The sequence below is a fragment of the Aphelocoma coerulescens genome, chromosome 4A, assembly GCF_041296385.1.
Source record: "Aphelocoma coerulescens isolate FSJ_1873_10779 chromosome 4A, UR_Acoe_1.0, whole genome shotgun sequence".
Lineage (NCBI taxonomy): Eukaryota > Metazoa > Chordata > Aves > Passeriformes > Corvidae > Aphelocoma > Aphelocoma coerulescens.
In genome coordinates this window covers 7,276,190-7,293,136 of record NC_091018.1, presented here as the reverse complement: position 1 = coordinate 7,293,136, position 16,947 = coordinate 7,276,190, and the positions used below count along the sequence as shown (strand labels likewise).

At 38.8% G+C, this 16,947-nt stretch overlaps 1 protein-coding gene and 1 long non-coding RNA gene across 2 annotated transcripts in view; one reads left to right on the top strand and one right to left on the bottom strand.

Moving 5' to 3' along the window:
• Nucleotides 1-1,989, bottom strand: part of LOC138110382 (uncharacterized) — a 13,241-nt gene extending 11,252 nt beyond the window's left edge. Inside the window, exon 1 of the long non-coding RNA XR_011150904.1 lies at nucleotides 248-1,989. This is a non-coding gene — a long non-coding RNA (uncharacterized lncRNA). The remainder of the gene's footprint in view (nucleotides 1-247) is intronic.
• Nucleotides 1-16,947, top strand: part of HPRT1 (hypoxanthine phosphoribosyltransferase 1) — a 17,125-nt gene extending 178 nt beyond the window's left edge. The window contains exons 2-9 of the mRNA XM_069015174.1: nucleotides 1,998-2,104; nucleotides 3,567-3,750; nucleotides 7,384-7,449; nucleotides 8,097-8,114; nucleotides 10,393-10,475; nucleotides 12,946-12,992; nucleotides 14,825-14,901; nucleotides 15,514-16,947. Of these exons, the coding sequence (XP_068871275.1) occupies nucleotides 1,998-2,104; nucleotides 3,567-3,750; nucleotides 7,384-7,449; nucleotides 8,097-8,114; nucleotides 10,393-10,475; nucleotides 12,946-12,992; nucleotides 14,825-14,901; nucleotides 15,514-15,561 (630 nt within the window). The 3' untranslated portion in view covers nucleotides 15,562-16,947. The remainder of the gene's footprint in view (nucleotides 1-1,997; nucleotides 2,105-3,566; nucleotides 3,751-7,383; nucleotides 7,450-8,096; nucleotides 8,115-10,392; nucleotides 10,476-12,945; nucleotides 12,993-14,824; nucleotides 14,902-15,513) is intronic.

The window sequence follows — 16,947 nt, the reverse complement described above, 5'->3', positions numbered from 1 at the left end:
GTGAGTGCGGGGGCTACCGCCCCCGGGACGGGGGATGCCGGGCGCCGGGGCCACTGTCCCCCGCCTGCCCCCCGGAATACAGTGATCTGTGACGGAACGCGGGGGATGGCGTGGCGTGGCGTATCGTATCGTATCGTATCGTATCGTATCGTATCGTATCGTATCGTATCGTATCGTATCGTATCGTGTGTTGTGTCGCGGCGTGTGGCGTCCCTGGGCGCCGGGAGCCGCCGCCCCGCGGACTCACCTTGAGGGCAGTCCCCGGCCCCCGGCGCCGGGCCCGGGGCTGCCCGTCGCTGCCTTCGCTGTCCCCGACCGGGCGCGTCCCTTCCCGGAGCGGCCGCGGGTCCCTCGGGGTGGGATCCGGGGGGATCCGGAGCCCGAGGGCGGCGGCCAAAGCCGGTGTTGGCGCCTCCGGGGCGAAGGTGGAAGAACTTCCCCCAGCGCGGCACAACTTCCTATTCCTGTTGCTGTTCGCGGCGTGCGGGAGGCTCCGGTTCGGAGAACCCCACGTGTGTGAGCTGCGTCTGGTGCTGCATTATTTTTGCGTGATTGCCGCATCTGCTAAGGCGCTTAATGCTCATTTTTATTAATCTTTCGTAAGCTAGTGCCAGTGCTGATGAAGTGCGTGCGGTGTCTGATGGCCGAGAGCTGTGACGGCCTCGAGGTTGCGACAGTAAATCCCTGCAGTCCATAAAAAACCTGGTAAAACCTGTAGGAAGGGCCCATTCCCTGCCAGATGCAGAAAGGAAGGTTTAGTAGACACGCTGGATATAACGATGGGTCTGACCAAAGGAAAACCCCATGAATTTTGGTAGGGACCTGCCTCATTTCTTAAAATAGCAGCCTGCTGTGGACTGCAGGGACCATAAGCTCGAGCTGTGTGTGTGTAGCTCACACAGGGTCAGTTTTGGATGGGACGGTGAAATAATACTAAAATTCCCCAGATGAAATACTTACTGAAAATTAATCAATAAAACCCCCATGTAAACAGTTGGCTGATCACTGGCCAGGTAAGTGTTTCCACAGGCACTGAAACAAGATTTGAGTCCTGCAGGGGTACTGGTAGCCAAAATAGATACTAAAAATACCTGCCCTGGTGAACTATCAACACTAACCTTCTGTTTTCCCTCTGAAATTCTTTTTCACTTAGTAGTGTTCTGCTACATAACCAGAGAGGGAAGTAATTAAAAAACCACGTCATTTTCTAGCTGCAGCTAGGTTAGGGTTCAAGGAAGACTGCTTGGTGTGACAGTGTGCCCTGAACCTCAGCAGCGTTTGGTGTCATTATGTATGTATGGTAATCCCTTGTCCTAATTAATATGCACTTGCCAGTGTTGCAGGCTGTTTCATACAGGGAGTTTGCCCATGTGGAACAGGTTGCTGAAAGCTTTAATTTCAGATTCTGAATGATCTTGAACCTCCCTGTTTTGGAAACGGTGGGCAGAGCAGAGCTGCTTCACAGCAGCATAACTTGTCATGCTCACGTAGCTCTCTCTTATCTTGTCCTGCAAACAGGCTCGTGTGTTTTGTTGTGATTGGGTGTTGCAGAGATTAGGAAGGTGTCCATGTCAGAACCTCTGCTTGCTTAATTGCAGATGCCGGTTTTGCATTACACTAGGAAAATCAAAGGGGTTAAAAAGCTTGATTATTTTTGTAATGGAATATAGAGTTTCACTGAGGGGTAGTAACTTCACTTTCCTGCTCTCCACTGGAGGAGAACGTTGTAGGACTTTCTTTCACACATTGCATTGCATAACAACTCACGCTATTTCAAGTAACCCTTGTGAACTCTTAGATTACACTTTACGCTGTGTTCAGTGTGACTGATGTTTTCAGAGAGGGGGGAAGTAAGGTGGTTCTGATGAGTGTTTTGGGTTTGATAGGTTTTACTCATGGGTTTGATAGTTTTTACTGAATAAAGCAAAGGACGTGAAGTTTCTCAGCACAGACTTTCCATATGGCTTTGTAGAAATCTCACCCTATTTCCTTTTCAGATTGGTGATGATGAACAAGGTTATGACCTGGATTTGTTCTGCATACCTAAACATTATGCAGATGATTTGGAAAAAGTCTATATTCCTCATGGGCTCATCATGGACAGGTTTGTTTGACTTCAGACGATACACTGATTGCATGAAACTGAAATAAACATCCTCCAGTGATAATTTTGCTGCTTGGAGACTGTCTAAATAGATTATATTTAATTAGAGACTAGAACGTACAATTAATCTTTTTTTTTTTTTTTTGGCTTCTAGGAGTTTGTACATTTGCAGTCATGGTATTCTTTGAAAATTGGTCGTAATTCTCAAGCAAAATTTTGTAGTATGTAGCAACTTATGACTTTCTTTCCAGTGTTTCTTTGATGTTTTACCTTCTTAAAATCTAACTAGAAAACGTTTTGTTGTGTCAGTTCAGTCTGAAAATATAGTCTCTTGAATTTCCATAAGATATTAATAAAAGTAAACTATTAATCAGATCATTTTAGACTTTCTCATGTTCATGTGGTAGAGAAATAACGTCCAACTTTCTCCTGCCTTCTGAGAAAGACATTATCCTCTGCAAGTATCAATCTGTCACTTCTGTGGTTGCTGAAATCTGTGATGTGCTGTGCAAGTTTTATCTTGTGTGATCATAAATGTGTTCATAAGCCTACAAGACATTTTTATTTTACTTTGTGTTTGAAAGTTGCTAATTTCCTTTATAAGAATAAACAACAAATTCAGTGAATTTAAGCCTTTTATGAGTGGTGCTGGGTGGGTCATCAGGGATCTTGTGACTAGGAATGTGTCTAGATTTTACATGGTTCTGTTTGACTAGATACAATGAACATACCTGTAAAAAACCTTTCTTTTTAAATATTAAAACTTTACACTGGAAGTCCATATAGAGGAAAAAATTGGACAAAGTACATGTCATTAAGGAATTGACGTAAAGTTTATAATGATTGGCTTTCTCTGAGAAACCTGCTGTCAGCTGGCACAGTAAATGCAGACCATGCTTTCTAAAATAAATGGCAAGATAAGTTTAGAAACAATTATTTCAGAAAAACGGTGCAGTGTTCTCTTGCATGCCTTGCTGGTATTGTATTCTGCTTTCAAGACAAATTTCTGGCATTCTAATTTGGCAAATAAACATAAACTCTTCAGTTTACAATTTGAGAGTTTTCTTGCTCGTCAGCTGGTGAGGGCTACTGCCTTCAGAGTTGTGTTAGCTTACATTGCTCTTTGCATGGAAGCTGAACCTGTCTTTGGAAGGAGAAAACACACCTTCATGTGTCATATCTGACAGTGAAACAGTTTCAGGGTGTTAAGGTTTGCTTTGGCTGCCTGTGACGTAGGAAAACAAGCGCATTTGGCAGCACTACTGTTGGATTAACCTTGAAAAGCAAAACTTTGTTGACCAGTAACGTGTAAAAGTGACTGAAGTGGTGGGCAAATATTTCCAAGCAAAATGTGCTTCCAAGTTTGCTGCATGTGTTTGCTGCTCCTAGGAGTATCAAACGCTGCTGCTATGGTGAACAAATGAAATGTTATGACAGCTCACTCTTCCTTGGTTTTGTTTAGGACAGAGAGACTGGCACGAGAAATTATGAAGGGCATGGGAGGACACCACATTGTGGCACTCTGTGTACTCAAGGGTGGCTATAAATTTTTTGCTGATTTATTAGACTACATCAAAGCCCTGAACAGAAACAGTGACAAATCAATCCCCATGACAGTCGACTTCATTAGGTTGAAGAGTTATTGTGTAAGTATCTATGCAGTACTGTGCAATTTTTAGCTAAGTTGACTACAAATTATTAACAGGGGTGGTTTAATATTTTTACTGTCCTAATATGCTAATATTAAACAAATAATTAAGGGAATTAAGAGTCACAAGCCATTTTACTCTTTCTCTACCTTATTATATAATGTGTTTTCTTTTAGACCTTGATATCTCCTCACCCTAGTAAAATCATTATGCAGAGGAGAGAGACCCTTTACATGTCCTTTATTTGTTCAACAATTTCCTCTCTGCCCTCTACCGCATCTCTAAAGCTGTGGCTCAGACTAATACAGAGAATTCTCCTGCAACTATTATTACAAAAATTTAATTCTAGGAGGTTTTATATGGCCCAGACATCATTCTTGGACAGGATGACTTGAAAGCTGCAGAAATGGTTCCCTATCTCATTTTTGTTTGGATGAACCAAACAATGAACAAAATTAATTGTATTTGATCATGAGGGAACACTAGATACATAAACATAGATTTGTGATTAATAACCTCTGAATATGGCATTACCTTTACAAGACAAGGCATAGGTTTCCTTGGGTTTAGATTTTTAGGGAAAGAATTTCTTTTGATTCTGAACACAAGTATTGAACTTTGTAGGAAAACAGAACATTCTGTAACACGAGTTAACTTTTAGGTTTTATAGAAGGAAGCACAGGGTTATGTTGTGCAGGTCAGGGGAAGAAGCAGGTATTTGCCAGCTTTGTATGATTTCCAGCTTACTGACAGCCAAGTCTCATGTTTTTGGGATTTCAGAAATTTATGATTTTTTCCCGAAGACCATCTATAAGATGGAAATAATGACTTTTTTTGTTTCAGTTTAGAGTGTTTGAATACATTGTTTCACAAGGTTATGCTGTTTGTTCTGTATCAGCAGCTTTGCATTGAAGTCAGGGTTACTTGTCGCAGTTATAGACCAGCAGAAAAATACAGAGATAACTGAATTGAAAAAATCACTCTCATCCTTTGTTTCATTAAACTGTGACATCCAAGATGGAATTATTTACAGACTTAGTTTGGGCTGTTGCAGAGCTTAATAAATCCATGATTCCTGTCAAGCTCTCTATTAACGTATCATGACAAAGCCAAGAGCTGTGTGGGGCTTTGGTCCAGTCCTTTTGCAGGACAAGCAGCCCTGGCTGCCCGAGGCGCACACACAGCTGTCTGTCTAGGGGTTACCTGGAGACCACAGTCACATTTGCAGAGCACAAGGCACTAATTTAGTTATGTGCTTTAACGAGAATGCTGGGCAGAAGGGCTCGTGCTAGCCTTTGGTTGTATCTCACAAGGCACTTTGTGCCTGTGCACTGTGTTAAAATCAGTGCACTCTGAGCCTCTTTTCTTCTGTGTCTCCCAAAAGGGGAGACTCCTGCCTCCAGTCCACTTCACCCCAAAGCCCCCACATGCCCATATGTTCTGCCTGTAAAAGCTGCAGAAAACTGAATGTCTCAATTACCGAATAGTAGGTTAAAGAATAGGAAATGATGACTTCCACCTGTTTTTTTTGGAGGGGAAATTGTGTATTTTCTTCTTTCTCCGCTAAAGAACACTTCCAATAACTTACTTAGCTTGTTTAAAAAATCAGTACAAAGACTGAAGGAGTGAGGAGGTGCTGTTACATGTTGTCTCCACTACACTATTCATGAGCGTTTTTTTCTGTAGACTCTCTTAGGTGGTTATTAATATCCAAATTTAGGTCCTTTAGATGGCATAATTTAATAGACTGGATAAGATTATCCTATCGTGGCCATGTATGTAACAGCTTGACTGGGTCTTCTATCAGTAATAGTGTCAGAGTGCTAAATCTGCTCTGTAGTTTAGACCTGTGCTTTGCCACATGAAGGGATCTGTGTTCAGTGGTGTGAAAACCATCACAAACTGTAATGGACAGTTGAAACTGAAGCTTTCAACTCTCTTGTCACTGTCTCTCAATGTGATTACTGGATCATGCTGCCTGTGTTTACAGATTGGGTAAAAAACGTTAAAAATATCCTGATTGCATAAATGAAGCAGATGAACTTTTGTAATGGCTCTGTAATTGATGTAATTGAAGTTCTATTCTTGTTTCAAACTGATCATTTAATATTTACAAGTATATGGGGGGGTTTTGTTTGCAATGCAAAGTTCATACTGTACTGCACCCAAAATAATTCTCTAAGAATACTGACATGATCAAGCTATGATTAAACTTTGCTTCTAACTCCAGTTTTCCAAGTCCTTACGGATGAATTTAAATGATCTGGCAAGCTGTTAAGAAATGGAAATATAGTGTTTGCGATCAGATCCAGCTCTCAGTATTCTTGACAAACAGTTTATTCTGTTTGTGTTACAAGAAGAATGGCTTTTCACCAGTCTCCCGCATTTAAGCATGGAAATGAGCAAACGTTGTTTGTATAGTCTTGAAGGGCAGCCAAAAGACAGTGGATGTGTTGCACTGGCACTGAGGAGAATAGGGATTTTCAGTGGAGTACGTGGTAAACTCTGGTTAGGCTGGTCATAGCAGTATTCTGAAAGGTCTCTGCTAAACCTTACAGCAGATACTGTAAGGAACTTATAATGCCACTTTAAAAGGTGATCTTGGAGCCACTTGAGTCAGGAGTTACAATCTTGTAAAACATTATTGTTTTCTAGCAGTGACAAGAGGGAGGCAGTGAAAACAGATCTAAACAGTAAAACCCCTATGTGTTAAACCATGAAGCACTAAAGTCTTACCAATATTGAACTTGGAAATAAGGTTCCTGAAGATTAAATTTAAAACATTAAAATTAAAACATTGCTTAATTATTAAACAAAGTTCTTGCCAGTGGAAATCTGGTTACAACCAGTGTCAGAAATCTTTAACTGTTTTTTCAACCTTTCATTGCTCAGGAACTCAGCACCTGCATATGACATCTATTATGAACTGTGAGACACTGTCAAGGTTTAAAGTCAGTTGAGTGAGTTTAATAACTGCAAAAAGCTGTGAGGCATTCCTAGCAGCTGTTTTTAACTTTCCTATATAACAGTTCATTTATGTTTTTATCACAGTTTAGACTTACCAAAGCAAAATGCAGTGTAGTGATGGTGTACCTATGTTGATGTTCAGTTGTATAAGAAGTAATTTGATTTGTTACCAATATTGGTTGTAAATTAAGCATAAGCTTTTCTGGCTGTTTTTGTAGCTTATTGTTCTAAATAGTAATCAGTGCCTTGTTTGCTGACAATTCTTGTTATGATTGCCTGTTCTTATTCAGAGCAAGAGCTTCTAAAGCCGTCAAGTTTAAAATGTAAATTACCAGCTATATAGCATCCTGTAGCTTGGAAACCAAAGTGCTTTTTGTCATGCATAGTAAGTCCTTGCTTTTTAGATGCATATGTGTATATAATGGTCAGAGATGAGAGATGATGCCTGTGTTGATGCAAATCTCTTACAGTCAGTCTTTAATCTGCAATACCATCTTTGAAGTTGATCACTTGTAATTTCTTTGTTCATAGAGAGATGCCATAGCTGCCATGCTTCTGAAAGCTTTAACATTAACTAGTTGTGTACTTCGCAGTTTTGACATTTACTGCAAGAAGAAAATCAGTTTAATCCTGGTCATGCTAATGTTCAACCTTCTTTCTTAGAATGATCAGTCAACTGGAGATATCAAAGTCATTGGGGGAGATGACCTCTCAACCTTGACTGGAAAGGTACAGCTCTTTGTGTGTCTGTGTTGGTGTTCCACTGAAAGAGTGGGTGGGATTCGTACTGTTGAGAGGTGTAAGGTGCAGCCCACGTCAGGAGCAGAGGTTCCCATCGTAGGCAGTGACAAGAGAAGAAAATAGGAGAATCTAAACTGGGAATCTGCTTTTCTCCAGTGATTCTATGGAGATCATTGAGCCAGATGTCAGGGGTTAAAAGCACCACTGCCTCCTGCTCTGTCAGAACACATCACTTTCCCCTTCTCCTTACACACATATGATTTTTAAGACATGTATGTCAATGTAAAGGATGTAGGTATGGCAGATTTGTACATGTTTCTGCAGTAGGACACTCTTCTCTAGAAGAATAGGAATTATGTAGACTTTATTTGGATCTCTTTTGCATATGTCTAGACTTTTCAAAGTCTGAATAATTCGAAGACTGTACTTAACATGAACTGTTAAGAAGAATCTCAGCTAATTGTTACTAGAGCATCAGAAATGTTAAACTACAAAGCAGTTGCTATTACAAATGTTAACATACATAAATGGTAGTACAGATATTTAACTGCACTGAAAATTAGTTATGAAGATTAATAAGAAATTCTATATTGTCTAGATACTAATGGATTTGTTTTTCTTTTTCTTCCTACCAGAATGTTTTGATCGTAGAAGTAAGTACTATGTTTCACTTTGAAGTTCTAATGTGTGACAGGTAAAAGAGTTCTAATAGAAGTTGTTATTAAGCTGCAAAACCTACAGTTTCTGGTTTCAAGGCTTCCAGCTTCTGATTTCAGGCCTGAATTTTGCAAGTGGTCTCTGAATTTGAACTAAGCTGTGTTTTGAATTCTCAGATTGCATTCAATTGCTATATTAAACGAGGAAAACATCCATCTAAAATCATTTGTATTGTCTTTCTGTTTTCTGAGATTTTGTCAATTCTAAAATGTCTTATTTTTTTCCCTTTTTTTTCTTTTTTTTGAAAAAGTAGCCTGAATAAAGGTGATACTAAGCGTGTTATTGTTCTGGGTTTATCACAGCAAGCTAGGAAACTAAACTGCAGAGGTAGAAAGAGATTCCTGGTATGAGTATCCTAAGATGTGTGAAAAACATATAAGCCCAGTGTCCCTGTGTGTAGTTTGTTTAGAAAATAGTGACATAGAGAATGCTAATTCTTAATGGGCATTTTGGAAGTGCTGAATTCCCATTCCTCTGTGTTGTCATGGTTCTCTGGCTGATACCAGGTTCAGTACCGCTCAGTTTTATTGCCTATTGCTGTTGCTTAATTCTTGCTTTCATACCTCTGTCTTGATGAACACCGTTGCTGATGTTCAGCCAATATCACTTTTCCTTGAATACAATTGACAATTTCAGGACAGGGAAGCAGCAGCAGTAGACAGGAGAAGTGGATATGCAATCTAATAATGTGTTAAGGCTCCAAATAATGGAAATGGCATGTTTGTAAGCAAAGAAAGAGCTATGGCAGCTGATTCATCAGCCAAAGGAAAGGATGTTTCCACTCATAAAATGTGTTTCAATGTATTATTTTCTTAGTTTGAGAAGTTTATATTACTCCACAGGAAGCACATTCAATTCTGAAACTCCTACCAAAATAGTATGTATACAGCAGTCATTGTGTGATCAATGATGTCCTTTGAAGTATATTTTGCTTCAGATAGGCAAATGTGTTTGATTATGTATCTGCTCCATTTCAGATGAATGTAATCCTCAGATTAGGTTAGTTTCTTATTTGTTTAGTGAATCATCTATCCAGTGACTCGTCTTACACACTGTCAAATATGAACACTTACTGATCACCATTTTAACTGTCAAATGATAAAATGAACATCTATTGTAAGTTTAATGTCTTGAGCACTAGGCTTTTCTATACTGCATCCCTTTGATGTCCAAAAAAATTCTGTACAAAATGGAGATTCATCTCCAATAAACAGCTCATCACACAACACAAAATCAGTAATAGGTTCTGCTTTTCTCTTAGAGCATTAAAGTAGCTGCTTCTGTTTATTTACCAACTTTGATTTTTATCTGTATACCTTCACATCTTTTAACTTCTCTGGAGTTTAATGATTAAAAGCATTGAGTGCTGATACTAATGCTGACAGGTGCATTGTTGAGTTTGTTGCTGGATTTTTATTTTAATTGGGAATCATGGGAAAATCAGCTGAAACCAGGATACTGCTGCTTCTTTGCTGTCTGCCTTCTTCACTTCAAATAGATTTGATTTTAGGCCAGGGCAAGGACTGTCCCTCTAAAGATAGTATGATTGATTGAGTCCAAGTGAGGCCATTTGTGATGCTTCAATTTCAAGCCATATATTCTCTTTTTATTTTCTATTTATATGTACAGTGAATGGGATTAAAATGACATGTCAACATTTATTTTAGTTTTTTAGACTTCAGAATTGCACTCAGACTTTCCAGTGCAATTTCTTCAAGTATTTTTTGGCTCTGTAAAGTAAATTGTACTCCTTTTCCTTTAATTGCAGTAATAGCTTGTTCTGCCTGTTTTCCCTTCTTGCCTTTCTTCCTGTTGAATACTCTATAACTGAGCTCAACAGCAAGACTTACATTACTCTTATCATACTCGAATTAAACATTGTCTCATTGCTTCAAGAAGCACAAGCCATAAAATCTCCAGAAGGAGCCAAGAAGGTCATTGCAGTAACTGCTTGTTTAGCAACTGCTTCCAAAGTCGTGGTTATCCACAACAATTAAGCGCTCTTGTTAGTGTGTGTGATCACTTTACTGAGTGTGGTTGTGTAAGCCCAGCACCGTGTTTCATGTCACCTGGATTTGGTTGTGAGCATTTTTACAGGCTGTAGTTTGCTATATTTTCATGCTGCTGTGAATGAGCAATTTTGGTGGTAGAAACTTCAAAGTGTTAGTCTGACGTGTTTAATGTTCTGTCTTACATGAGTGTTTTTATTTTCAGGATATAATTGATACTGGCAAAACAATGAAAACGTTGCTCTCTCTACTTAAACAGTACAATCCAAAGATGGTGAAGGTAGCCAGGTAAATGATGATTATTTGTGCTGGTTTTCACCTTAAGAAGGACACAGAGTTAAAAAAAGCTCTAACCAATGATGAAAACAAATATAGAACACATTCCCATGAAACAGGAGGGAACATTTCTGCAGGAGTCATATGTGATGTGATCTGTTGAAGTTACTACTTGTTTAAACTCCTAAAGCAGTTTTGCTTGTTATAAGCACATATATATGTTAAGGATGTTGGAAGCACTGTTCTTTCCAGTCTTGTTGCTGGAAGAATTTCTGTGCTTCAGAAGGGAATAACTTGTGCATGCCTGGAACACCTCTTGCCTATCATATTATGGTAAGGTTTGTGGGATTTTACCACTGAAGTTTAGAAGTATCTAGAAGAATTTAAATCTTTTGGTCTTAAAAGAATGACCCTCTCAAGTTGATAGAGAAATTTTCAACACAAATTTAGTTCATAAATGTAGACTTTTGCTAGAAGGGGGAATAAGAAAAATTAGTGGTTGTCACTCACCTGTATGTAGCGTATCTCCAAAGAGATTTGTTTTTGCTGGCACTAACTGCAACTTCACTATACTGCAGTGGTGTACTTGTGCAATGGAGACATTTTTTCTATTTTTCCTTCTTTAATTGTAGAATTAAATTAGTTTGCAGACTAACATGAGTGAGTGTGCAGTGTGCATAGTGCAGCTGAGCTTTAGAGGTCATTCTGTTAGAGTCAGCCACCCATGTGCTCTTCCAAGCTTTTCTACTTATTTATACCTTTAATCAATTAGTTTCAAAACATTTCATAATTAAATAAGTTGCAACCAACAAGAAATGTTGAGGATGATACTGTATTATTAACCAGTATCAACATTCCTTCTACTCCTTTTAAAATTGCCTCTGTTGCACTGCTATGTTGTGCTTGTGTATTTTCCAATAAAAGCATAATGATTGCTGGGGATTAGAGATAAAGCAGAGCTGGGTGTAATATCTAATCACTTGTGTTGCCATAACAATGTCAAAGCAGTTGTTAGACTTACCAGAACAGCTCTTCTTGCTGATACTCTGGAGGTGACCTGCTGAAGGTGAGGCTTTTGTGGATTTCTCCCTGGCTGTTTTTTAAATATGTGTCACTGGAAAGTGTTGTAACATTACAGCATAAATGATATATGATATGATATGATATGATATGATATGATATGATATGATATGATATGATATAATATAATATAATATAATATAATATAATATAATATAATATAATATAATATAATATAATATAATATAATATGTTCAAAGACCAATTTCCTGTATTTTAAATCTGTTGCAGTAATTTGCGTCTGCCAAAGACCTGATCAGGGAAACATGATCATTCTAGATAGTCTTACGTTCTCTTAGTTGCTTCACTTCTCTCTCTTCTATTTCTTTTCTTTGTTAATTTTTTGGTTGTTGTTTTGTTGTTGCTGTTGTTGATTGGGTTGGGGGGTTTTTTTTTAGTTTTTTATTTAATTTCCTTCAGGCAATTAAGTAGTTGCAGTAGGGAGATATGAACTAATGCTAGTACAATTTTGGGGTTACTTTGATCAAATCCTACAGCAATTCTCAAAAATTAAGTCTCCCAATTAGAAGTTTCAGAAGCTAAAATCAAAACTGTGACTGTGGCAAATGAAGCCCCATCTTCAGGGATGATCCAGGAGGGAAGGGGGTCTGTACTCAGTGTACAGAGTTATGCTGGTCCTGTTCACATTCAGCCATCAACCACCTTTTCTTTTTCTCCCTGTTTCCCAGACAGACAAATGTCAGGCCTTTGGGATTGTCTTACAAGAGGTAGAAGTGCTCTACTGAATAATGAGCAAATGAAACTAAACTAGCAGGGCATTTCTCTCTACCACAGTACCCCCAGCTCTGTATCTCCATGCTTTTTACCCATCTGACTATTAAATTTAGGAAACTGGAGCTGTTTTGTATCCCCTGATCACCAGAATCAATTACATTTTCTTTATGGGGGGAATTAGTACTTCCAGCGAAACCCAGTTAAGGACAGGTTGCACAAATGCAATTGAGGTTACATTCAAGCAGCTGAACTTTTGCTTCATAAAACTTATGCTTTTGTTGGGCTTTTTTCTTGGGCCACATCCCAGATTGTTACCTCTTTACCTACAAGGTAAATTGCACCTGAAGTTCCTAACATACATAAAATCCCATTAAGTCATTCTTCACAGTGAAAATCCATCCAGATCAGTGTCTCCCAGGCTTTTCCTTGCAGACTTGTTATTTATCCTTTAGGGTAATCATGAACTATTCATGATTCTAGGAAGTTTTGATTTTGTCATGATGATAATTTGTACCTGCAAGTAAAATAATGGTTTAAAATATGTGTAATTATGCTGTCAGTTATGCGCACTTAGGCCTAACTCAGCTTCTCTGTCATCAAAACAGTCTTATATATTTGTATGGGGTGCTTTTCCATGTTTCAGTTGTACATTGATTTTATTTGACAGTTTGTTGGTAAAAAGAACTCCTCGAAGTGTGGGATATCGGCCAGACTGTAAGTGACTTTTGACAACCATTTTTCATTTTTAAAAGTATGTCAAGTGTATTGTGAACCTTTTGCTCAAAGTCCAAGGATGATCCAAATAGCTTTTCACTAATTACTCTTGATAGATTTTGCTCTTATTTAGATAATTTAAGTATCTGGAAAGTATTTTGAGATAGTTAATCAGGATTTGTAACATTTTATTATATTGGAAATCAAACTTTGATATTTTGGTCTAAGTTACACCTCTGTTATGTGGAAATTCTCTCAGCTTGCACATAGTCAAATGCTTCAGTCAGTGGAATCTGCTGGATTCACCTTTTGACACTTTTGGGAGCGATTTGTGTGCCTTAGCCTAGCCACCTCCAGCCATTTGGCTGTCCCCAGGAATGTGGGAGGACCACACAGGGTAGCAGGTCTTATAAAGGTTTACAGTGATAAGATGCCTAAATTGGCACTGGTTATGTCTGGGCATCTGAATTACTCCCTTCTTGTCTTCTCTTGTCTGTCCCAAGACCACTAGTGAAGGAACAGCATCCACAGCAGACAGTGGTAGGAGAGTGACAGCTCCTTTTGCTTTGGGCAGGGCTGTGTGTTTTAGCCCTGTTCCAGATGCTAAATTCCTGTTACTTTAATTATGGAAGTGAATTGAGCAGCAGAATCACATCCTCCTCCTTTCCAAGGTTGTACAATATGTCAAGGCTTCACTGAGGTGTTCCTCTCATTCAAGGACACCTCTCATTCCTGGGATCTCATTATAGGCTTAGCTGGGCTAATGGTGCCTTTGGAGCATCTTGCAGCAGATGACTTGTTTTGCCATCTGTCCCCAGAGACAACATGTCCAGAGCAGGACATGTGAACTCTGAAGGAGCAGAGAACAAGGCAGTAAATGGCTGAGCCTCCATTTTATCCCTGTATTGTGAGGCCCAGTAAGTGTGAAACATCACCTTAGTTTTTCCAAAAGTGCATGCAGCCTTTTATTTGAATAGTGTAATTTATCTCCCTGTTTTCCTCATTGTAGCCAGGGAGAGAAAAAAGACACAGCTTTCCTGCTCAGGAGTCTTTCATTTTAGCATGAGGTGAAAAAGCCCTTTGGAAATTTAATATTTTAGATAATTTAGTTTTTTGGTCATTTTATAGTGTGTGTAGACAGGGTGGACTGGTACTGCCTGACAAAGTGTCCTGCTACAGCTGTTCAGACAATCTGGAATGGTTGATGTCCTCTTTTTAGGCAGATTTTTTTGAAGATAAAAGTCACAACCAAACACAAAAACCAGCAACAAACAAAAGCCAAAAGCAAACCCAAAACAGCCAACCCACACCTATTTCTGAAACCTGCAAATGACCCTTCCTGCAGCTCTGTCTGGAGTGCAGGTCCAGCTCTCAGAGGCGCTGCCTCTGGAATCATGCTGTGAGGGGGACTTGTGCTCACCAGTCCACTGCTTCCACACTGGCATGTCAGGCATCTAGGAACTGCCAGGAAGCACTGGCACTTTCGTACATATTTGCTAAATAAGTCAGAGGACGTTTTCAAGGAATTTTACATTCTCCTAATATTATCCTGTCACTAAATTTAAGAGCTTCCATTCATTTCTTGCAGGCTAGCACCAATCAGCTGTGTGGGAACCAATAAATGCATCTATTTAATTTCCTTTAGTTGATAAATCAACAAAGTAAGTTAAAATTGTAAAATAGCTCAAATATTAATCTGAGGGTACTTAAGTGGAAGAAATAAAATGAGTTACAATCTATATCTATAAAATTCCATATTGTCTCTGTAAAAAGGTCTAGTGAACTCTAGGAAGTTCTTTTCTAACACACTGGTGACTTATGATCTTTTTCAGTTGTTGGATTTGAAGTGCCAGACAAATTTGTTGTGGGATACGCCCTAGATTATAATGAATACTTTAGAGATTTGAACGTGAGTAATTTTTCCCGTATGTTTTTCTCCATTTAAAACTGGGGAGGAGGAAGGAAGGGAAGTCTCCTTACATCATTCTCCCTGCTCTGTAAATCATGCCTTATGTTCCAGTGATGCAAACAAGCCCAAGAACAGCAGGGCAGCGTTTGGAGCTCTGATGAAACTAAAATTTATTTTGCTGCGTGCAGAGTGGAGGCTGCACAACTGCCAGCTTTGAAATAATGTGAAGTTTGTGTGAAGTTTCTTGTCTCACCAGATGTCTGCAACAAACAAGTACATTTGCTTGGTTATGTCAGAATTAAAGAAGAGAGACCTGGGGAGAAGTTAAGAAGGGCTCATATTTTATTCTTTTTATCATTAACTCTTCATCTGGGTCTCACCAGACCTAGCAGACAGTGGGTGGGACAATTAGGAGAGGAGAAAGAAGGTGATGGTGAAATTTTTGGACCAAAAAAAGGCCTATGTTTTTCTGCATAAACAGTGTCAGAAGATTCTTCCTCCTCAAGTGTGTACAGCACACTTGTGTTGCTTTCAGAAGCTTGTTATTGATGTCAAATGTTGGTCTCTTACGATACTTTCCTAACAGGAGCTTTTTATTTTATTTTGTTCCAGCATATCTGTGTGATCAGTGAGACGGGGAAGCAGAAGTACAAAGCATGAAAGCAGAGTTCAAGTGCTGTGTCAACAGAGCTTTGAAATGTTTTGTTTACTGAGTCCTATCTTTGACAGGCTTCAGCTCTGGTACACCAGCTACACTTGTAGAATGCCCCAGCCCCATTGCCATATGCTTACTGTAATTTATTGCATGTACAATATAAGAGCTCGTCTTGTTCATTTATATTCTAGAAATGTAAACAATTAGTGCAGTTCTGCACTCCTTATTTTGATTTGCACTATGACTCTACCGACTATCGCTGCCCCTGGCTGGGTTGTGCTGTTTGTGAGCTCCAGAGTCTTAACTCTTGCAGTGGTAAATTGCTTAAACCTCATCAACCCAGAACTGAAATAGTTCAAGTACTGTAAATATAAAACATTTTATGATAGGGAAGTCTATTAGTAATATTTTTAAAATCTGTAATTTAAGTTTTATATTTTAATGCACAGATGTGATTGTGATTAATGGATAGTTGCACCTTTGGGTGTTATAAAGCATGGGGCGCAGCCAGTTACAGTATTTGTAATCTCCAAGAAGCTCATCCAAATCTCCTGGAGTTGCCTTAATGCTGTAAAGGAAGTCTGGGTGAAAAGTGTGTTTTTCCTTTTTTCTTTTTTCTTTTTTTAAAAGATGGAATGTCAAAACAGAATGTTTAAAATCTAGTTTTAGTTGAGCTGCCTACTTCTGTTAGATTTTTTTCCTTTAAAAATATCCATCAGTCTGTGGAATTGCCTTTTAAATTTAAACGATTTTAATATATTTGTGGGAAAAAAAAGTATTGTTTAATTGTTTAAAAAAAAGTGATGTTTACTTTATAAGATCTACAAAGCAAAGTACTGTAAATAAAGGCTGTCTCTTTAAAATAAGCCCCACACATCTATCCCACTCATCCTGTATGTTAAAGTGCTCTTGAAATTTTCTTCTCAATAATATTTTTTGTAAGTGTTTGAGACAGTAAAGGCAGACTCTACATTTGTTACCTTTGTAGAACTTCTGGTTAATGTCATCCTGTCTAAGAGAGAGATGATAAAAGTGCTGTGGGAAGATATTGAAACAATTGCATATTCTCTAACCAGATTCCAGAGAGAACAGTTGAAGCACTGTCCTTTGTTCTGTCTTGGCAAAAATGAAGAGTGGAGGTTCTATGTTCATTAAACGTATCCATATGGGGAAAAACCCAAAAAACCCACAACCATTTTGTAAGTAACATTTTGGTTTGTTTCATTAGCACTTCTGTTCATGTGGAGTTCAGTTCTGAATGTGGCAGCCCAGCTCACACCTGTGTTTGTGCTGTGCTTTTTTTGGTTCTTGTACATCTGCATGTGGATTCTCCCACCACATCCTCAGATTTAATGCTGCTCAGTGCTTAATACACAATGGAGTTTTTGAAA